The 24,362-nt window shown below is 34.9% G+C and overlaps 1 protein-coding gene across 3 annotated transcripts in view; it reads right to left on the bottom strand.

The window, feature by feature from the left end:
* Positions 1-24,362, bottom strand: part of VPS13B (vacuolar protein sorting 13 homolog B) — a gene marked incomplete at both ends in the record, with an annotated part of 689,491 nt that overhangs the window by 356,319 nt on the left and 308,810 nt on the right. For all 3 annotated transcript variants that reach the window (XM_080693506.1, XM_080693505.1, XM_080693507.1), the window contains 2 exons: positions 11,606-11,809; positions 16,293-16,513. In XM_080693506.1, coding sequence (XP_080549632.1) covers positions 11,606-11,809; positions 16,293-16,513 — 425 coding nt within the window. The remainder of the gene's footprint in view (positions 1-11,605; positions 11,810-16,292; positions 16,514-24,362) is intronic.

The raw sequence follows: 24,362 nt of genomic DNA on the forward strand, positions 1-24,362 counted from the left end.
CTACCCTAGGTACAATCAGAATTGTAAGCATTCACTTTGAATTTTGGGTTTTTCTGAAGCTTTGAAAAAAATGTGAATAAAGATGACATCATCAAAACATTCTGAGCCGGGCGTGGTGGCGCACGCTTGTAATCCCAGCATTTGGGAGGCTGAGACCTGGAGGATCGCGGTTTGCGGACAGCCTCAGCTACTTAGTGAGGCCCTCTGCAACTCAGTGAGACCTGGTTTCAAAATAAAGAATAAAAAATAGGGCAGGGGGTGTGGCTTGGAGGTAGAATGCCCCTGGGTTCCATCCCCAGATCCGCAAAAAACAAACAAAAAACATTCTGTGTAATGCAGGGCTTGGTGGCGCACTCTTGTAATCCCCGTGCTTGGGAGGCGGAAATAGGAGGATCTCACAGGTTCGAAGCCAGCCTTGCTGGCTTAAGAGACCCTGTTTCCAAATAAAAATATAAAAATAGGTCTGGGAGTGTAGCCCGGAGGTAGAAGGGTTTCCAGGAACCCCAGTACAAAAAAAAAAAAAAAAAAAAAATCGGGTGTGTGTATGTATACACACAAATTTATATACTATATATACATATATGTATGACAACTAAAATTTAAAAATGAGGTTTTGCTTATAATCACAAATTATTTAGTTTAGCTATCTATAATAAATGTACTTTTTGTTTCTTTTCTTTTTTTAACATGGCTAGGCAATTTACTTCTGTAGAAGGGTGTGCAACTGACTGGTGAGCAAGCATACTAAGTGGGCAGCTCACTCGGTTTCTATCCCTAACATGACTCTGCCCCTAACTGCCCTTTCTAAATCAACCTCACTAATAATCTTGAAAGCTCAGAGTTTAAAAATAACAATTAAGCTGGGCATGGTGGCACACGCTTGTAATCCGAGTACTTGAGGGGCTGAGACAGAAGGATCCTGGTTCGGGGCCAGCCTCAGCTAATTAGAGAGGCCCTCCACAACTTAGTGAGAAAATGTTTCAAAATTAAGAATAAAAAATATGGGCTAGGGGTAGCTCAGAGGTAGTATGTCCCTGGGTTCATTACCAAGTACCTAAAAACAAAACAAAACAAAACAAAAAACAGCCAGGCGTGGTGGCACATGCTTGTAATCCCAGCATTCAGGAGGCTGAGACAAGAGGGAGGATTGTGGTTCGCGAACAGCCTCTGCTATTTAGTAATGTCCTCTGCAACTTAGTGAGAGCTGGTTTCAAAATAAAAGAATAAAAAACAGGGCAGATGGTATAGCTTGGAGGTCAAATGCCCCTGGATTCCATCCCCAGACCCGCAAAAAAAATTAATATATTCATAACAATTTCCAAAAGACCTATAGATTATGAATTTATCACATAAGGGAAGCATGTAAATTTGTGTGTATTGTGTGTATTATTTTGTATTTATGTGTTTGATTTGTTTGCTCTAAAAAAAAATCATTAAGACTGCGACATGCATTGCCTCATTTGGATGTGTCTGGAGTCTTGGAAACTCAACTACCCTACCTTCTACAAATGGACCTTGAGAGTCTGTTTGGAGGTTCTAGCAAGGGAGCACAGCTACTCCTTTACCCTTGACCAAAGACCAATCCTCCTCTATTCTGGGGAGGGGAGGTTGTCCTCTTTGACTGAGCATGCAGCTTCCAGAGGGACATACATGGAATGGTGAGGGAGAAAAGGAGAACACCAGCCTGGATCAGCCAAATCAACCCTGGCAATCAGTGGGGTGACAGATGCCGCAGCCAGATTGCCCTCACATTCCAAGGGCCTTTTAAATTAAGATTTCTGTGTTGCTTCTCATGGGGATACATAGTGATTATGAAAATTTTCACACGAAAATCATATATTATTGGAGAGAAAATAAAAGGAAATACTTCCTAACTTATATTATGAAGATGATCTTGATACTAAAATATGACAAAGTTATTACAAGAAAGAAAAGTCAAAGGCTAGTATCACTCCTGATTATGAATAAGCCAAAATCCTAATACTGAGTAAACACAATCTAGCAATATTCAAAGCAAAATATATCACAACCAAGATGAGTTTTGGTCCAGAAATAAGCAAAATCAGTTTAGCATTTGAAAACCAATCAATGTAATTAATGGTATTAACAGAATAGTGGTGATAAACCAAATATATAATGAACTCAACTGAATAAAAATATCAAATATTGAGGAATAAATCTTGTATAAAATGAGACAATTACAAAAGAAAAAAATCTTATTTAAATTAAAGATAAGATAGAGACATATGATATTGATAGGAAATAAAACAAACTGGATATAAAGTCAGACAACAGTTCTACTAAGATGTTAAGAGGGGTATCAACATTAAGCCCATTTTACAGATGATGATGCTAAAGCAGAGTTTAAGTAACGTGAGTTACAGAGATAAAAACCCAAGTTGTCTAATTCTAATTTCTCTAAAATAAATTCTACAAACTTAAAAATCATATAAGGTTTAGCTGGGCGTGGTGGGGCATGCTTATAATCCCAGCATTTGGGAGGCTAAGACAGGAGGATTGTGGTTCACGGACAGCCTCAGCAACTTAGTGAGGCCCTTGGTAACTCAATGAGACCTTGTTTCAAAATAAAAAATAAAAAATAGGGCTGGGGGTGTAGCTCAGAGGTATAATGCCCCTGGGTTCAATCCCCAGTACTAAAAAAAATAAAAAATAAAAAAATAAGATTGTTCCAATCCCTTCCTTTATGCTACTAACTTTAATTCACTATTTCCATTTTCTATTAAACAACATGAAAATGTTGATGTAAAAGATCTCTCTGAGGATCTCTTCCAACACAATAGATTTAAATTGATGAATTAAGAGTAAGATTTTTGTTCAGGTGATAAGCTCTAGAATATAGCTATACCAAAGTCAGAGAAAGACAATTCTTAGGGCTGAGAAAAGAGAGAATTTATAACAAAAAGTTGAAAAATTGCAGAAATAGTTTACCTAGCTTTTGACTGGAGTAAAAAATACTTTTGGAAAATAAATTACTAACATAGTATTTTTTTGTTTGAAAGGTTACTGTGGAAACTAAACACAATATTCTTGCCTCTCTTTGGTGCCCATATTTTCTGCCCAAATTCTGAAATAGACTAGAACACATTTAGTGTGTTAAATACATATTAAGTATTATTATAATGTTGAACCATCCAAGATAATTCTAAGCAAATCATATTAAGATGACAGAAAAGTGCTTCTCAAAATCAGAAAATTTGTACTGAATATATTTATTGAATAAAAATATTTTATTGAAAGATATTTTATAATAATGATTAGATATTTTATTCAAAATCATTACTATGTAAATCATTGTTAAAGTATCTTTTAATAAAATATTTTTATTCAATAATTTTTTTTTGTGTGTGTTACTGGGGATGGAACCCTTCTACCTCCAGGATACATTGCCAGACCTATTTTATATTTAGAAACAGGGTCTCTTAAGCCAGCGAGGCTGGCTTCGAACCTGTGCAATCTTCCTGTCTCTGCCTCCCAAACGCGGGGATTACAAGCATGTGCCACCACACCTGGCAGTAAATATACTTTTTTTTTTTTTTTTTGATGGTACTGGGGTTCCTGGAAGCCCTTCTACCTCTGGGATACACTCCCACGGGCTACACTCCCAGACCTATTTTTTAAACATTTTTATGTGGAAACAGAGTCTCTTAAGCCAGCGAGGCTGGCTCCGAACCAGCGAGATCCTCCTGTCTCCGACTCCCAAGCGCGGGGATTACAAGCGTGTGCCACCATGCCCGGCTGTAAATATACTTTTTAATACTGAGTTTCTGACTTAGTAGAGCATTTTTTTCCTTTTCCCCAGTTTTTTAATACAATAAATCTCAATTATCAATATATTCACTAAGTAAAGAAAAATTAAAGAGCATTTCTGGTATTACATTAAGTTTTGAAATAGTTTGTTAGGCACAAGTCACATGAAATGAACAAGACAAAACAATTTCATTAAAAGATAATTCTTGCACACCAGTGTTCAAAGCAGCATTATAATTATACAATAGTCCAGAGGTGGAGACAAACTAGATGTCTTTGAAAAGACGAATAGATTAACTAAATGTACTATACACGTTAGTATCACTTAGCCATAAAAAACAATAAAATTCTACTACATATTATAGAATGACTAAATGTTAAAAATATATTAAAAGAAATAAACAAGACAGTCAAGTGTGGTGATGCACACTTGTAATTCCAATGCTTGAGAGGCTAAGTTAGGAGGATGGCAGGTTTGTGGCTAGCCTCAGAAACTTAGCAAGTCCCTCAGCCACTTAGGAAGACCCTGTTTCTAAAATAAAATAAAATAAAATAAAATAAGGCCAATGGTATAGCACAGAGGTAGAATGCCACCCTTGGGTTCAGTCTCCAGTAACACAAAAATAAAACAAAACACAGACAAAAGAAGACAAATATTCTATGATTTTTCTTATATGTTACCTAGAAGAGGCAAATTTATGGAAACAGAAAGTAGAACAGAGTTATCAGAAATGAGGGAAGAGGGGGATGAAGAGTTACTTAATGGGTAAACAACTTCTGTTCAGAATTATGGAAAGTAGTGAAAATAGACAAGTTATGGTTGCAGGGCACTGTGAATATACTTAATGCCACGAGCAAGTGAACTAAATAGATACTTCATAAAAGAATAAATTCAAATGGCCAATAAATGTATGAAAAAATGTTCCAACATCGTTAACCATCAGAGAGATGCAAATCAAAACTACCCTGAGATTTCAACTAACTCTAACTAGATTGGCAATCATTAAAAACACAAACAACAAAGAAACATGTTAAGAAAAAAATAATTAAGAAAAATCTGAAAGAACTATAGATATTTTAAAAGTTCAAGAAAAAAAAAAAAAGCTGTGTGTGGTGGCACACACTATTAATCCTAGCATTCGGGAGGCTGAGACAGGAGGATCATGCTTTGTGGCCAGCCTCAACTACTTAGTGAGGCGCTTTGCAACTCAGTGAAACCCTGTTTCAAAATAAAGAATAAAATATAGGGGTGGGGGTATATCTCAGAGGCTTGGAGGTAGAATGCCCCTGGGTTCCATCCCCGGTACTGAAAAAAAAAAAAAAAAGTTCAAGAAACAAAAGAATGAATAGCTACACCAGAAAATAAATATATGTAGTATAGCTACTAGAAACAAAACAGTAAGAAGAATTCAACAGATAAAGTTCACCTTGAGGTTTCAATAAAGTAACTACTCACAGAGGCATGGGCAGGATTAAAGGAATTCCCAGGGGATGTTGAGGGATCCAGAGAGGAGTGAGAAAAGGAAACCAACCATCTTTGGTTCTAAATAGGCAAGTGAAGAAAATAGAGCTATCTAAGCTTGGTGAGAACAAAAGCCACAGAAGAGGGTTTTCCTGGCAGAGCCTAGACTCATGGAACACCTCATCAGTGCCAGAGGGAAATGGAATCGAAGCAGGGAGGACTAAGAAAAGAAAAAAAAAGGACACCAATTTTTCCTCTTCTTGTACTGCAGCCTCCCAATAGTACCAACCATTGTCTGAAATCAAGCAGTTTAGAAACACCTAAAGAATTAGAAAAATAAAATAAAATAAAAGGAGATTAGAGAAATTTGGAGAGAAAACTGCAGAGAGCTAATGAAATAGCAAAGGGGGCTGTGGGGGGCTATACAGGCATGTAGGAAAACAATAAGAAATTCTAGAAAAAAGAATAAAGACGAGGGAATATGGAACATGTACTATCTCAGTGATACTCACTGAGAATGTTCCAGAATCGATAAAAGCATACCACAAAACATCATGTACTAAAAAGGATAAAAACAGACCACATCTACACCGGGAAACAACAATTCACTAAGAAAGGAAGATTAACCAATGGATCAGGTCATAAAATTCATATGTTAAAATTATGTTCAAAAATCTGGAGTCAGAATGCAGAGGTTTAATTTCAGCTTTGCCACTTAATATCTTTATGACCTTAAGCAAATTATTTAACTTCTAAAGACACAATTCTTCAATGCAAAATAGAAATTATATCATCCACCTCTTAATACTGGTTTCATAACTAAGAGATATTGCTTGTAAGATGCTTCAGTTAGTAACTCCAAATGAAAAACTGAAGCAAATATCCCTGATAATTTTTTTCCATTTGATCTTGAGTATCTGGAAAAGTCTATCAATAATTCAATATAAATATTTTCAATTTAGTGGGTCTCCATTTGTGTTCCCAGCTCTTGTAATGACAGGGATAATACTGAGATTTACCCAGAAGAGCTCAATAGTGATACCTGTAATCAGGTAATAAATTCTTTAAAAACTTATTAGGATTAAAAAATTGTGTAACTTCAATTTAATTTTTAATTTTCTTAAGCCATGGGTGCATGAAAAAGTAGCCCTATACTGTTATTGGTTACAGTATCATTTAATTATAACAAGAAGTAAAGGGACTACAAATATAAGCCAATTTCAATACAGCAATTATATTTAAATGCAATAATATCGTGTTAATAGGGCAATGATGAGGGTATTGAGAATACATTTACCAAGCATAACTGAGCAGAGCTGCTAGCTAGTGCGCCCGACTCCCCGCCGCGTCACAGCTCCAACGCCGCACGCATTCATTGGCCCTCGTAATTTTGGTGGAAAGTCTGGAGTGAGTGGAGATTTCAGTCTGGGTCTTTTCTGATTTACCCTACATACGTGTGTGTGTGTGTGTGTGTGTGTGTGTGTGTGTGTGTGTGTGTGTGTGTGTGTTACTAGAGACTGAATCCAGGACCATACTATCTCTGAGCTAAATCCCCAGCTCAATTTTAGTTTTTATTTTGAAATAGGGTCTCCCTAAATTGTTGAGGGACTTGCAAAGTTGCTGAGGCTGGCCTCAAACCTGCCATCCTCCTAACTCAGCCTCTCAAATACTGGAATTATAGGTGTGTGCCAACACACCTCATTCAAACATAATTTTCTATATATTCAATGACATGAAAAAGACTGGGGAGAACTATTATCATTAATTACAAAATATGTAAGATATATTTAAATCTGTGTAAAGATAGTGCTATTGTTTATATGATATTGTACAGATAGAAAGTATTATTATAATAAAGGGGTAGCAAACTTTCAAAAGGCATTTGGCTAAACCTCTTGGCAGTAACAGAATTCTTTCAATTTGTTAATGTTTAGGTACTAGTACCTTTTTGTTAAAAATGTTCTAAGCATTGGCTTGAAAGTGAATGTATCTTTTATCTGATAATTATATCAAAACTACAAAGTTTGTGTAAGGATTTTTTAATAAAGTACTTGTTTTTTAAAAAAGTATTCTAGCTTTCACAGTAGATATATGTAATAACTTTAACATCCATGATAATTAAATACAATTATTTTATCACTATAAACATGATATTTCTGTGGTGTCTCCTGTAGGTGTTTTCATGTTATGCCACCTTGATAAACTGGCAAACATTTGTAACTTTATAGAAACTGTGTATTCATACAGTATCAATGAAAAATTTAAAAATGAAAGTATGGCCAGATGTGGTGGGACAAGTCTGTAATCCCAGAACACAGGAGGTTGAGACAGGAGGATTGCAGATTCAAGGCCAGCGTCAGCAATTTAGCAAAACTTGCAGCAACCTAGTCAGATTCTGTTTCAAAAAATAAATTACAGGCCGGATATGGTGGCGTACGCTTGTAATATAAGCATTTGGAAGGCTGAGAAAGGAGGATTGTGGTTTGAGTACAGCCTCAGCTACTACTTAGTGAGGCCCTTGAAAACTCAATGAGACCCTGTTTCAAAATAAAGAATAAAAAATAAGACTGGGGTGTGTAGCTTGCCAGTAGAATGCCCCTGGGTTCCATCCCCAGTACCATAAAATAAAATAAAATAAAATAAAATAAAATAAATAAAATGAAATAAAATAAAACAAAAAATAAATTAAAATAAAATAAGAGCTGGAAGTATAGCTTAAAGTTAGAATGTCCTGGGTTTAACCCCTAGCACCACAATACATAGATACATATATACATACATACATACATGAAAAAACAAAAGTATGATTTAATATTTATTTATTTATTTACTTATTTATTTACTTATTTATTTTTTAATTTATGGTGCTGGGGGTGGAAACCAGAGGCGTTCTACCTCCAAGCTGTACTCCCAGACCTATTTTATACTTTATTTGGAAACAGGGTCTCACTAAGTAGCTGAGACTGGCTTCAAACCTCTGCAATCCTCCTGTCTCAGCTCCCAAGTGCTGGGGTTACAAGCATGTGCTACCACATCTGGCTGATTTAATTTTTCAAAAAGATTATTAAAACAATTATGACTTAGAGGAACAAAAGACTTACAAAGCTGTACAGGAATCTATGTCCAAAGAAGCATAAAGGCTTTCAAATAGATTAAAAAGTATATGCTCACATGCTCTCCCTAAAGAATCATTCATTCAGTAACTTCTCCAATGAAAGAGCCAAGTTTGTATTTCCATTCAGTATGTGACACTTAAATATATAGGGAAATTCATCAAAATCACAAAAACAATTTTTTTACATAGGAATTTTTTTTCCTTTTTCCTTTTTCTTTTCTGTGGGCCTGTTCATGGTAAGTGCTCTACCACTGAGCTATATTCCTAACCCTTTTAAATTCTATTTTGAGACACAGCCTTGGTACATTTCTTAGGCAAGACTCAAACTTGAGATTCTTCTGCCTGACCCTCCTAAGTAGCTGAGGTTATAGGTGTGTGCCAGTATAACTGGCTATAGTTTTCTTTACTAAAAACTTCTCAAAGCTTTATATGCTAATAACATTGAAAATATCCAAGAAAGAATTCACTATTTTACTCTAGATCACATATATTTTATTAACTTCAAAAGGGCTCATGAGACCTAGACTTTCTCCCTTTTCCTCATTTGGAGAAAGAAAGAAATCCCATTACATAGGCTGCTGTATTTCTTAACATTTGCAATGGTCAGGAGAGAAAATTTGCTCGTGCAGAGAATTAAATATATGTACCTCAAAGTGAGTACAAGAATTATAACAGGTGAAATGTGCCTTTCTGAGTTTCTTTGCTATGTAAGGTTTTTTTAAAAGTACCTGTATCTTGTAGAATTTCATTTGTCTCTCTTGGTTCAAAGAAATTCATTTCTGTTCAGAGTTCATTCATATTTCAACAGGAAGAACAAAGTGTATTATGAGAGCTCAATGTCTGATGCAGTTCCAGCTCCATATATGTAGAAAGGATGTGGGGATGGGTTTGCGTCAACTCCATCCACTTAGTTGGACTAGTTTTGAGTATAAGTTTTCTGGTCCGTTTGTGTTTTTTTGAACCATACTATTTAGTGAAATAAATATAATGAATGATGAAAAAAAAGGTAACAATTCCTTTACTTGTTTTCCCTTTCTATATTTGCTAACGGCTCTATTTCCAGAGTAAAATTGGTGTTATCTATGCAGCAATAAACCCTTAACTTTTACTTCTGCCTAGAATAAAACAGGCCTTGTCAGTGGGTAAGATCTGGAAATGCAGGGGGTTATCTGGAAATGGATGAGGATGTTTTTAGTTGATACAGAAATTTTTGTGCCCTGGCTAGCAATTAAGTGGTAGGAGTTAAGAGATTAAAGAGGTACAGTGGTAAATAGGGCAGGCTGCAAAATGGAGTCTCACATAGGTAAAAATTCTACTTATAAATATTAGGAGTCAGGTGGGGTAGTGAATGCCTATAATCCCAGTATTAGAAAGGCTGAGAAAGGAGATTGCGTGTTCAAGATCAGCCTCAGCATCTTGATGAGGCACTCAGCAACTTAAGTGAGACCTAGGTTTAAAATAAAAAATAAAGCCAGGCGTGGTGGCACATGCTTGTAATCCCCATGCTTGGGAGGCAGAGACAGGAGGATCACGCAGGATCGAAGCCAGCCTTACTGGCTTAAAAGACCCTGTTTCCAAATAAAAATATAAAATAGGTCTGGGAGTATAACCCGGAGGTAGAAAGGTTTCCAGGAACCCCAGTACCACCAAAATAATAAGAATAATAATTAATAATAATATAAAAAATGGAATGGGTGTAGCTCAGAGTTAGAATGTCTCTCATTTAATCCCTAGTACTACTACTACTACTACTACTACTACTACTACTACTACTACACACACACACACACACACACACACACACACACACACACACACAGGCATAAAATAATTTACATTTAAACAGCTTTTTTACTTTTGTATGACTTTAGTATTGGGAATTGCAGAAGTGAAATAAACTACTGAAATAAAAGATTGAATTATGCTATGTTCAAAGCTTTATCAAGTTGATCACTAAGAAATTCACATTGTCAAAAATAGTACTACTTGTGGTATATTTGTATCCATGACATACACATTAATTATATGTATATTTTTTGCTATATGAAAGGGGATAGGAATTAAACCCAGGGCATTCTACCTCAAAACTACACCCCAACCTTTCTTATTTTTAGTTTTAAACAGAGTCTTACGAAGGGGCTGAGGGTCTTGCTGAATTGCTCAGGCCACCCTTAAACCTGCTATCCTCCTGTCTCATTCCCCCAAATACTGGGATTACAGGCATGTACCACTCTGCTTGGCAATTATATGTATCTTACTAATTCAATATCTCTTTTAATATAATTATATACTGAAATGCATATTATTATATTTTAATAATGCACAAATACTGAAATGCACATATACTGAAATGCATATTATTATATTTTAATAACTTTCTATTTTATTTATTATATACTTAAAAATTATATGTATATACAGGTTATATCACTTTTTAAAGTTTCTTTTCAAGTTACATTGTTTATTTTCATTTTAGGATAATAAAGGGGCCATTATAAATTATGTGTTATTGCGCACACTTGTAATCCCAGCACTTGGGAGGCTGAGACAGGAAGATCGCACAGGTGCAAAGCCAGCCTCAGCTAATTAGTGAGGCTCTCAGCAATTTAGTGAGACCCTGTTTCCAAATAAAGTATAAAACAGGTCTGGGAGTACAGCCCGGAGGTAGAAAAGCCTCTGGGTTCCACCCTCAGTAAAACAAAAATAAATAAAAATAAAAAATTAACACATTATGAAAGGGGAACTATCATTCTGTGTGAGTTTGGGATATTAGAAATAAAAAGAAAGCATTTTATGACTGAAAGGGAAGGGAGGGTCAAGGGTCTGATAGGGTTGAGAACCACTAAGTTAAAGGTCTGATAGGGTTGAGAACCACTAAGTTAAAGCTAGCAGTAACACCTTGATTCAAAAAAGGGGCCAGAGGCAGAGAGACAGGGAACTGAGGTGCAAGAACCTTTTTTTTTTTAACTCTGCTTCTAAGTTCCCATGTTCCTGAAGAAACACACTTTCACTGTGTTTCAGCTTCTACCATTTCACAGAGTCTGCACCACCCTGAACAACTCCACAGCCTACTGAAAGTGATAAAAACACTTGGACCAAAGAGGAACAGAATCCACAGCCACTGCTACCACCGTCCCTCAGGAGCCTCTGACTGTCAGCTTCCACGGTGGTGAGGTCACCCTCACTCTCGAAAACGACGTGTAGCTCAGCGTTCATATATCACCCTTCACTTGGTAACAGAATATTTCAAACACACTTACCTCAGTAGTAGTTCCAATATCAGCAGATGGGCTGCATGTGCTCATATCTGGGGGAGCTGTGCCGACGCTGCTTCGGACTGGAGAGCTAGGGACAGGCCCGGCCACTGTCTCAGAGTAGGCTGAAAGTGAGCTGAGATGGCCTCTCTTCTGAATCTTATTCCAGACCTTTTTCATAGTATCGGTCAGTTCATAGAAGAGCTGGACCTGAGCATGAGAGAGAAATAAACAACTGTTTTTGCAACTTCTAGACACAACCTACCAGAATACTGAATATGAGAAAATTAAGGAGCCCGAGGAAACACTACAAAGCAAATATGTATGGTGATATTTTATTATTAACCCTAAAAACCATAAAATTTAATAATACAAACATAGTATAATATGAAAATGAATATTTAAGACACAAAATTATAACAAACATGAATGTCTTAAACAGAGACGGGATCAAAATTAGAAAACATATATCGAAGTAAATGTAGTTATTTTGTGAAATATAAAATGGCTATCATCTTTATTTCTGAGTATTTTATATACTTAAATTTCCTTTATTTTTCCAATATAAATCTGAAACTGGAGTTCCTGCTTAACAAAATTAAGTAAAAAACAGAAAAATCAAATAGAAGAAAGAAAATGTCCATATGAGATGTTTCTACGGATAAAGAGCCTAACCAATTCACTGTTCCCCTAGGATGTCATTCCAAATACTCAGAGGAAAAAAATACTATTTAGCTTGCACATTGTTTGACTGAGTTCTAAGACATTTAACCAAGATTTCATAAATAAGCATTAATCATAGAATTTGTATGACAACATAGTGCTATATACTGTATAAAATAAGCCCAGAGAAAAAATGCAAACACAGTATACAATCAAATCCACAGCTGGATACCATATTCTGCTTGCTATTAAAAAAAAAGTGAAATTCTCATATTTATAAGAAGTTTCAGCCCCAGGATACATCCAGATGACGAAGCTGGCTTCTTATGTGGGCAGAACAGATGCATAAAAACACTGTTGTCAATCCTTATTTGACATAAAACAGTACATGGGTATACAGTTTTCTCCTGCTTTTTATGTAATGAAGTCTCAAATCTCAGGTTATAGCTGTTTTTCTTTTAAAATAATCTAATGGCTAGAGAGCTTAGAAAAAAGATTTAGGAAGATTTTAGTTCAAAGATTTTTCTCCTTTATAATAATGAGTGTATTTCTTTTTCTCCCCAAACAGAAACCATTTTGTTGCTAACCCCCACCCTGCAAAAAAATTGAAGGTTATTTTCCTTTTTCTTAAATAAAAGAGCTGCCAAACAAAGAGAGTAAAACCAAAGGAAACAAATTGTACATACATCATTTGTGAAAAAGTACTGAATCCTGGGGCATTCTATCTCTGAACTATAATCCCAGCCCTATTATATTGTATTGCCTTGATTTAAAAAATGAGGTCTCAATAAGATGCTGAGGGCCTCACTAATTTGCTGAGACTGGCCTTGAACCTGTAATCCACCTGTCTCATCCTCCAAAATACTGGGATTACAGGTGAGGTGTTTGCCACTAGGCAAGAAAAATTTTACGCAGTTCTAAGGACAGAAGGTTTATTTATTTTAAAGAAATGGTGTTGCTTTTATTGTCACTATTTTTAATACCTTTAAAATTATCATTAAAAATTAGTGTATAAATATAATCAAGTAGCCAGGCCAGGGTGGTACACAGCTATAATCCTAGTATTTGAAAGAATGAACCAGGAGGATTGCGGGTTTTAGCAACTTAGCAAGACCTTGCTAAACAATAACAACAAAATAAAATAAGAGCCGGGCATGGTGGTGCATGCTTATAATTCCAACACATGGGAGGCTGAGACCAGAGGATCGCAGTTCGAGGACAGCCTCAGCTACTAAATGAGGCCCTCCACAATTCAGTGAGACCCTGTTTCAAAATAAAGAATAAAAAATTGGGCAAGGGGTATAGCTCGGAGGTCGAATGACTCTGGGTTCCATCCCCAGACCCACAAAAAAATAAAATAAAATAAAACGAATTGGAGATACAGCTCTGAGGTAGAATGCCCTTGGACCAATTCCCAATGCCAATAAATTAATAAAAAGTTCATAAGTATGCTATATTTAAAGCACCCAGCAAACAATGGTGCAAACCTTAGACATCTTTTTTTATTAAAATTGAACTAATTAAATTCAATTAAAATAATAAGATTCAATTTGAAAAAATGCTGCAAGGTAAACTGGATGTCCACATGCAGAAGAATAAAACTAGCTCCTTGTCTCTCAACATATATGAAAACCAACTAAAAATGGGTTAAAGACTTAAATGTAAAACCTGAAATTATAAAACTCCATGTTGAAAGATAGGAGAAAACACTTAAAGACACTGGAATGGGTAATGGGCAATGGGGTATTTTTTTGACAAGACCAAACAAAACAAATCAAAAACCATAGGAAACTAAAGCAAAAAAAAGGAAATTGGATTGCATCAAAGTAAACAACAAAGGCAACACTGCGAGAGTGGAAAGACAACCTACAAAAGGGGGAAGTATTTACAAATCATATATCTAACCAGTTCATATCTAGAAAACATAAAGAACATAAAAAACTCAATAGCAAAAGAATAAAAAAGGTGATCAAATAAGTAACATGACTTAGGCAATAAATCCAAGTAAATCGTTTTTCAAAAGGAAACACACAAAGCCAGTTGTGGTGGCACATGCTTACAAGCCCAGCATTCAGGCGGCAGAGACCAGAGGATCATGGTTCCCAGTGAGGCTCTCAGCAACTTAGTGAAACCCTGTTTCCAAATAAAATATAAAACAGGTCTGAGAGTATATCCCGGAAGTAGAAAGCTTCTGGGTTGCCGGGCGTGGTGGTGCACGCTTGTAATCCCCGCGCTTGGGAGGCAGAGACAGGAGGATCGCGCAGGTTCGAAGCCAGCCGCGCACGCTGGCTTAGGAGACCCTGTTTCCAAACAAAAATGTAAAAGTAGGTCTGGGAGTGTGGCCCGGAGGTAGAAGGGCTTCCAGGAACCCCAGTACCACCAAAAAAAAAAAAAAAGAAAAAAGAAAAAAAGAAAGCTTCTGGGTTTCACTACCAGTACCGCAAACAAACAAATAAACCCCACAAAACCAAATATAAACAAACAAAAAAACATGTATAGCAATATAGCAAGGCTCTCAGCAATCTAACAAGACCTTGTTTCAAATAACAAAATTTTTAAAGGCTGGGTATTTGCTCAGAGGTCAAATATGCCTGAGTTAAGTTCTGTCTGTCTCTCTGTCTGTCTGTCTGTCTGTCTGTCTGTCTGTCTGTCTATCTATCTATCTATCTATCTATACACACACACACACACACACACACACACACACACACACACACACACACTTAAACCAAACTCTATATAGTCTATGGTAAAGCAAGAATGGTAAGGACAAGAAAAAAAAAGAATGGCATTATTAAGAGGACTATATAAAATATGAAAAGACATTAGAATTAACTTCTTAAAAAACTTGTTAAAAACTGGCTTAAAAGCTAGAATAAAAACAAATTCATGATTGTTAATTTATCAGATCCAATAATATCGTAATGCTTATAATCCCTGTGCTTTGAGAGGCTGAGACAGGCGGATTGCACAGGTTCAAAGCCAGCCTCAGCTGGCTTAAGAGGCCTTGTTTCCAAATAAAATATAAAATAGGTCTGGGAGTGTAACCTGGTGGTAGAAGGCTCCTGGGTTCCATCCCCAGTACCACCACCAAAAAAAAAAAAAAAAAAGGAACTGTTTTAAAAATATAGCTTTGGAAGTATTGAACATTAACAATCTATCTGGAAAGTATATTACAATCTACTCTGGGTTAAAGAAACAACTGTTAAATTATATGTAACTCTAGTACTTGGGAGGCTGAAACAGGAGGACTGCACATGCAAAGCCACATTCAGCAATTTAGTGACACTGTTTCAAAATAAGATAAAATATGGCTAGGGTCACAAATCAGAAACAGAATGCCTTTTCAATGCTAGTGCTGGCACTATATACATATATATAGATATAGATATATACATATATACATACATATAGAGAGAGAGTTATATAGATGGAGTAACATATATAGTTATATATATAGTTACATATATATTACACACATAAATGTAACATGAATACTAATATTATAAAACTGCAGAACACAACATGATTGGCTTGTGACAACTGAAATCTTATGGTATTACAAATAACTTCTAAAGTTGTAAACAGTGCTATTCTTTTCTTTTTTAAAATATTGCTAAATGAGCAGAGGTTCTGAGTGAGAATCTCATTGAAAATTATACTTGATTGCTTCAAAAGACCCTTCCAACCTGAAAATAAAACAGTTCTTCAGTGTTTAAACACATTACATCTGCAACTGATTTCATTCCATCAGCCAAAAGATGCAGCCATCATTACATTTTCAGAAGAGTTCACATTACAAAACTTGAAAGAGCTTCAAAGCAATACTTAATCTAACCACTCCTATCTTGATGGTACAGTTTAAAAAACATTTAGAGTACTTAATAGAGAGAAAACTTTCAATAAAAATTGATGACAATTGTTCTTAAAATATATCTTAATTTTCTCCTTAAAATTGTTCTTAAATATATCTTAGCTTTTTTCTTAAAATATAGTTTTAGCTTTCTTTTTATAAATCAAAATTACCAACCTGGGGACTAGAGCATTTTATCTCTAGAGACTCTAGGTCAACATGGAGACAGACAACAAATGAATGTTTTGCATCAGGTCCTGTGGTGAGTAGTTTTTGAGATGTGACAGCCAGAGTAGAGGTACAACCCATGGGCTCCACTAGGCAAAGTGTCACTTGTTTTCCAAGAAGGGTATATATGCTAAAATGATGCAAGCTGATGGTCCATGGAAAAGCATCACCTGATAAGGAGACAAAGGGAGGAGGGAAACATACAAACAAAAAAGCAGTTAACTGTCAAGAGTAAACTGTCTAATATTTACTTTGAAATACAAAACATTTAATACTGCATCATAAAAAGTATAGTATCCCAGAAACAAAAATGCTAAATAATTTCCATGCTTTAAGTAAGTTACCTTTTTATAAATGTTTATAGTATATTATTATATTCCATATCATAATCATATAATTATAAATAATACATGACTAGAAATTAAAGAGACAAAAAAAAAGCCCTAGCTCCTCTTGCCTTAGTGGATTGTATTGTGTAACTGTCAGAGATATATAGACCATTCTAGGAGAATACAGAAAATGGATTATATTAGGAAAATACAATAATTTTTATACATATTGAAGATGATTATAGATTTGGCTGTGAAATAAACAAGAAAACAACAGTCTATATGGTCTGCTGTACAACCTGACTCAGAATTGTGTGAGCTGCTTACTTAAAACAGAAGTTTCTGAATTCTACTTCAGACCTACATAATCACATCTCTGCTAGGAAGATTCAGGATACATTTTGGTACATTCACTGGATAATTCTTATAGAATGAGTTACTTTTAAGTAAAATATAGTTTGTAAATAATTATCACTCCTAAATTTCAGAACCAAAAGTAGTTTCTTTCCTTCTTTTATATTTTTATCTTTTCTTTATCTCAGATAATTCATTAATATAAATTACTGTAATAAAATTATTTTATTATGAAAATAGGCAAAATGCTTTATGAAATAATTTTTTAAAATCTACTTAGCATAAAAATATTTACAAACATTAATTATTGTGTCATCAATAAGTGCTCATTAATTAGATTCCTGACATTATAAGTTAACTAGCCCTTGTCAATGTAAACAAGATAGTACAGACTTTTTAATAATTCTATTATTTTAAAAATATTGAGAACATTTATTTTCTAATTAGAGAAGTACTCAGTACCCCCAATACAGATAAATTAGAACATATAATGTGAAGAACAAAACATTAAAACCAGTTGTAATCTACCTTATACCCCCATATCCAATAAGAGATATTATTAAAATGTCCTATTTCCTTTATATATTTCCGTTCTGTAGGTGATGGACATACCTACACAGAATTAATACCAGGAATCACGTTTTTTCATTCTTTTTTATTTGAAGAAAAATAATATAAATGTATGCTTAAGAAGTTTAAGTATGCATTCCATACTCAATAGGTTCAACTTAGATTCTCCTAAGTGTGAAAATTAAAAAGTACTGAACAAGTGAAGTGAATAAAACTATATATTAAGAAGCTGAAATTGAGACTTGGATAATAAAATAAATCTAGCTATATACTAGTTAACTATAATGACTAAAAAAGTAGCAGAATAATAATATGTGGTCAGTACTGTGGTATATTAAGCCCATTTTAACTTAAAATATTTTGACCCCAAGAATAAATGACAACTTTAAATCATCTATAACTAATTTCTAATACCATTTTTTAAACTAACATAAAATTCCATGCTATTTACAAAATAAAAGCTCCACCAAATTTACCTCAAATATTTGGAATGATTTCAGATATTTATTATTTAATACTTTTATTGGTGTATTGTAGTCTCACGTTATAATGTATTTCATAGTGATGATGACATACATGCACACAGCATGTGGTGAGCTTCCCTCAGCTCCCTCCCCACGCCCTCTTCCACAAACATGATACTGAGATTGATTGGCATTTGATATTTGCACCTATGTACATACTTGTCAATGGAAGTCATTCCTTCATTGATTCTCCCTCTCAGGACCCCCCTTCCCTTAAACCACCTACCTGGCTCCACTGCAGATTCTCCTGCATTGTCTGAAGTCCCTCTAGTATCCTGATTATTCCCTAGCTTCCATATATGAGAGAAAACATGATCCTTCACTTCCTGTGACTGGCTAATCTCATTTAACACAATACTTTCCAAATCCATCTATTTTCTTGCAAATGACACAATTCTGTTAGCTAAGCATAATTCCATTGTGTGTATATCCCATAATTTTGTAATCCATTCATCAGTTGATGGACACCTACCTTAGTTCCATAATTGGAACTATGTTGAACTGTGTTGCTATAAATTGAACTGTGTTGCTATAAACATGGATATGCATATATTACTATAATAATCTGATTTCAATGCCTTTGGAATGATACCCAGGAATGGTATAGCTGGATCATATGTTGGATACATTCCCAATTTTCTGAGGAATCTCCACAATGATCTGCATACTGGCTATACTAATTTGGAATCCCACGAACAGAAAAGAATTGCTATTTCCCTACATTCTCACCAAAATTTATTGTTTGATTTCTTGATAACTGCCATTCTGATTGGGGTCAAATGAAATCTTGGTGTAGTTTTTATCTACATCTCTGACTGCTAATGATGTTGAACATTATTTTCATGTATTTATCTGCCATTTGTATTTAATATTTTCTTTACAAAAATAAATACCTCAGATATATATTTGAAACTGATAGTGAGCTATATATATATTTCAAACCTTATTTTACCCAACGAATGCTAAATGGTGATTATTTTGAATGGAAAAACATGAATTCAAATTTGTTATATTTAAAAAATCCAAATGATTCTGTACTAATTTCAGATATATCTTTCTGTTTGTTCATTAGAATCAAACCAATAAATTGAAATTGGCTATATCATAGTCTAACTCTTTTGGGTATTCTGTTTGTTTGTTTGTTTGTGTTTGTTTGTTTGTTTTGTATGGGGATTTAACTCAAAGGCCTTCTACCTCTGAGCTATACCTCCAGCCATATTTTATTTCTTATTTTGAAACGGGGTCTCACTAAGTTGCTGAGGGAGGGCCTTCCTAAGTTCCTGAGACGGGCATTGAACCTGTAATCCTATGATTTCAGCCTTCCAAGTACTATCATAGTCTAACTCTTAAAATGGATCTACAAAAGTATTCATTTCCATTTACTTAATAGGAAGATATTTTTAAAAATATTCTATCTAGGAGCTGAGATGTTTAACACGTAATGATAAAAATTTCCCAATTAATCATTAATATAAAGATTCACAAATCACATTAACTGCACAAGTACTAAGTATGTGTGCACATGTATATATATACCACTTACCTAATCTATATATAATATTGGCAGAATAATGTTCTGTATACTTTCTATCAGTTTGGACTGACCTTTAATAATATATATATATATATATATTGTGGGGGGGGCTGGGGTTCCTGGAAGCCCTTCTACCTCCGGGCTACACTCCCAGACCTATTTTATACTTTTTATTTGGAAACAGGGTCTCTTAAGCCAGCAAGGCTGACTTTGAACCTGCAGGATCCTCCTGTCTCCGCCTCCCAAGTGCAGGGATCACAAGCGTGCGCCACCACGCCCGGCTTAATATTATATTTTTTTATTTCACTAATTATTTAATTTTTGAGACAGATCTTTGCTGTGCTACTGAGGCCAGCCTGAAACTCCTGGGCTAAAGCAATCCTCTGACGTTATGTAAGTGTGGGGAGAGGGGTATTGTAGATTGAACCCAGGAGCATGCTACCTTCAAGCTATACCCCTAGGTATATTTTATGTTTTACTTTGAAAGAGAGCCTCATGAAGTTGCAGAGGGCCTCATTAAATTGCTGAGGCTGGCCTCGAACCAGTAATCATTCTGTCTTAGCCCCCCATGTAGTAGGATTACAGGTATGTGTCACCTCAACCAGCTTCAAAAGATCTTGCCTCAGACTCCCAGACAGCAAGGATCAAAGGTGTTTGTCATTACATCCGGGAGGAAATTTTATTTTAATTTAGAAATTATACTGGTATCAGTAGAGTCTTTTATTTTATAGGAACTATTGCTATTAAGAAGTTAGAGATTATCTCTTTTTTTGTGTGAGGTCTGGGGATGGAACCCACGGGCATTCGACATCTGATCTACACCCCCTACCCTATTTTTTATTCTTTATTTTGAAACAGGGCCTCATAGAGTTGCAAAGGGCCTCACTATATAGTAGCTGAAGCTGTCCGCAAACCACGATCCTCCTGTCTCAGCCTCCTGAATGATAGGATTACAAGCATGCATCACCAAGCCTGACATTACAGATTTTCAAATAAAATGTCTAAATATCAAGAAAACAGAAGCAAGAAGACTGAGAATTCCATTTCTGTGTGCATTTGTGACTCATATGTTATCAACAAATAAAATAATTGGAACAAAATTATTCTCAAGAAAATGATGAGAAACTGCTGATGGAATTCAGATCAAATAATATAAAAGTAAATATGACAGAATAATTTGGCATAAAATGAGAAAAAGAAACAACCAGCAAAATAATCAGTGAGACAAAGTGCTGTGTGTGCCACCATCAGGGGGAAAAAAGGAAGAGAATCCCAGAAGAACATACCAACATTTTTGTGTGTGTGTGTGTGTGGTACCAGGGATGGAACCCAGGGGCACTGTACATCTGAGCTACACCCATAGTTATTACTATTATTTTTTAGTATTTTTATTCTTTGAAACAGAGTCTCAATGAATTGCAAAGGGCCTTGCTAAGTAGCTGAGCCTGTCCATGAACCTTGATCCTTAGGTCTCTGCCTCCCAAATGCTTGACATACCAACATATAATTGAATGAAATATAAAACTCACTGTAGATTTTCTTATACTGTAGCACATATTGGTGATTTTGCACATTTTATTATCAAGGTTGGAGTCAGTGAATAATGATTAATTATAAAGACTTTTATTTTTGGCATCTTATTTATCTTGTTGGTAGAGATCAATATTTTATAAAGAAAGGAATTCCTTCCCTTTCTAAAGACTGTCTACTATACAGCAGAAAAAGAATCTATATTTGGTTATCACCTCACTTGCATCAATATTATAAGTAAGGAAGAGATGCTTATTAATACTGAAGATACTTTTTTCAGTTTTCTTTGCTTTCATAACCTTCATCATTGAATGTATCATTTGTGATAAAAATAAACAAAATATTCTTATTTCAAAATAAACAAAAATATTCTTATTCCTATGTTTTTTTTCTTTTTCGTTCTTCTTTTTTTTTTATACGGTATTTGGGATGGAACCCAGGGACATTCTACCTTCGAGCTACAACCCCAATCTTATTTTTTATTCTTTATTTTTTGAAACAGGATCTCACTGAGTTGCTAAGGCTGTCCCTGAACTACGATCCTCTGGTCTCCACCTCCCAAATGCTCTTTTTTTTTCCTTAATGTTCCACAAACCAGTATGAACTCATGCATGCTTTTATTTCAAATATACACTTGTATAATCAGGAATATCCTAGTACTCAATGAGACTGCAACACTATAGAAACAGATAATTGTATTCTACCATTCAGCTAATGTATTGAAATATCACATCTCAACCCATTAATATGTACAATTAGTACATGTTAATTAAACAAAAAAAGCCCAACTTGCTAATATTGCTTTCCAAAACTAGTCAGTACTTTCAATTTTAATTTCAATTATAAACAATGTAAAAGCCTATACTCAGTGCTTTAAAAAATACAAAAGAGGCCGGGCATGGTGGCGCACACTTGTAATCCCTGTGCTTGGGAGGCGGAGACAGGAGGATCGCGCAGGTTCAAAGCCAGCCGCTCTGGCGTAAGAGATCCTGTTTCAAAAATATAAAATAGGTCTGGGAGTGTAGCCTGGAGGTAGAAGGGCTTCCAGGAACCCCAGTACCACCTAAATAAATAAATAAATAAACAAATAAATAAATAAATAAATAAATAAATAAAAATAAAAATGAGGACTGCAGAGTATAGTACTGTCTTGGACAGAACAGGTATTAGTACTTGTCTTATAGTTTTGAAAGAAATTTGAATACTATTAACAATATGTGACTTGCGTATAGTCAGTTTTTGGTATCAAAGACTTCTACTAGTCTATTGGATATGATAGATTCTACTAGTAATATCAGTGTCAAAGGGTGTGTTCTTAGCTTGTGATACTATAATAAACTACCATAGACTGGTGGCTTAAACAAGAGACATTTACATTTAACAGTTCTGGAGGCAGACAAATCCAAAATGCAATAAGAGACATTTATATACAGCAACTCTGGAAGCTAAAAATTCAAAGTTCTGACAAAGATGAAGATGCAGTCCTTATTTAAATACCAATGACACTGTTCACAGAACTAGGCAAAACATTCCTAAAGTGTATATGGAAGAACATGATACCCAGAATAGTGAAAGCAAACCTGAGCAATAAGAACCATGCTGGAGGTAACAAAATATCTGATATCAGACTATATTACAAAGCTATAATAACAAAAACAGCATGGAGTTGGCATAAAAACAGAAACATAGACCAATAGAATACAATGGAAGATACTAATATTCACACATAGAAAGTTGATTTTTTTTATTAAGCCAACAGTATATACTGGGAAAAAATTCTCCTCAATAAATGGTGCCGTAAAAACTGGAAAAATGAAATTAGATCCCAATCTCTCATTTTAAAAAAAAGCAACATAAGATGGACCAAAGAACTACTAATTAAAAAAGAAATTTTGCAATTACTAGAAACAAACATAGGGTAATCCTAGAACATACAGTCACTGATACAAGCTTCCTCATAAGATTCCTATAGCTCAGGAAATAAAATAGAGAATTAATAGATGGGATAACCAAACTAAAATTTTCAGAGTAGCAAGCATAAAGAAATCAAACAACAACAAATGCTGGCGAGGATGTGGGGAAAGAGGAACTCTTTTACACTGTTGGTGGGAGTGCAAACTAGTTCAGCCACTATGGAGATCTGTGTGGAGATTCCTGAGAAAGTTGGGAATAGATCCACCATATGATCCAGCTATACCACTCCTAGGTATCTTTCCAAAGGGGTTGAATTCAGAGAAATACAGCAACATATGCATACCTATGTTCATAGCAGCACAATTTGTAATAGCCAAAATATGGAACCAACCCAGATCACCATCAACAGATGAATGGATAGCAAAACTGTGGGAAATACACACAATGGAATTCTATTCAGCCATAAAGAAGAACAAAATTATATCATTTGCAAGAAGATGGAAAGCCCTGGAGAGCATCATGTTAAGTGAGATCAGCCAAGCACAGAAGGAGAAGATACACATGTTTCCTCTAATATGCCCAAACTAGAAAACACAAAGGATACCAGTAGGACCCCAGATATTAGAGGGGAAATACTAGCTAAGTTTTAATGGAAAGATAGGAGAGGAGAAAGGCCAATCTGGATTAATGAGGTTCTACACCTGAACATGTGTAAAATTATGAATAAGACATGGTTAACCTGGACAACCATTGGTGTGTGGGGGGGGCGGGGGGGGAGAGGGCACCAAATATAGTATAAATGTATACTACTTATGTTCAATAAAAAATTGTTAAAAAAATAAAAAATAAAATAAAATGAATAAAATAAAATAAAAAATAAATAAAATTTTCTGTGCAAAACAGGAAACAAGAGTTTGAAGAAAAAGTCCACAGATTTGGAAAAATATTCATCAGCTTCACCTCTGGCAGAGTATTAAAATCTAGAATACATATAGAACTTATGATCTAATTTTAAAACTTATTATGACACCATGGTGATTAAGACTAGGTTACAGACACAAGGATAGGCATATGAATCAACAGATTACAGATTAAAATGAAGAGTCTAGAAAAATATATTTCTAGAATAATGACTTTCAGCAAGGGTGCAAAAATAATTCAATAGAGAAAGCATCATTTTTTGAAAAATAAAAATCTTAATTTTGAGTTATAATAATTCTTTGTAGTTCAAGGTTTTTTTGTTGTGTTATCTATTAACATTTTC

Source organism: Muscardinus avellanarius, assembly GCF_963383645.1.
Source record: "Muscardinus avellanarius genome assembly, chromosome: 4".
Taxonomy (NCBI): domain Eukaryota; kingdom Metazoa; phylum Chordata; class Mammalia; order Rodentia; family Gliridae; genus Muscardinus; species Muscardinus avellanarius.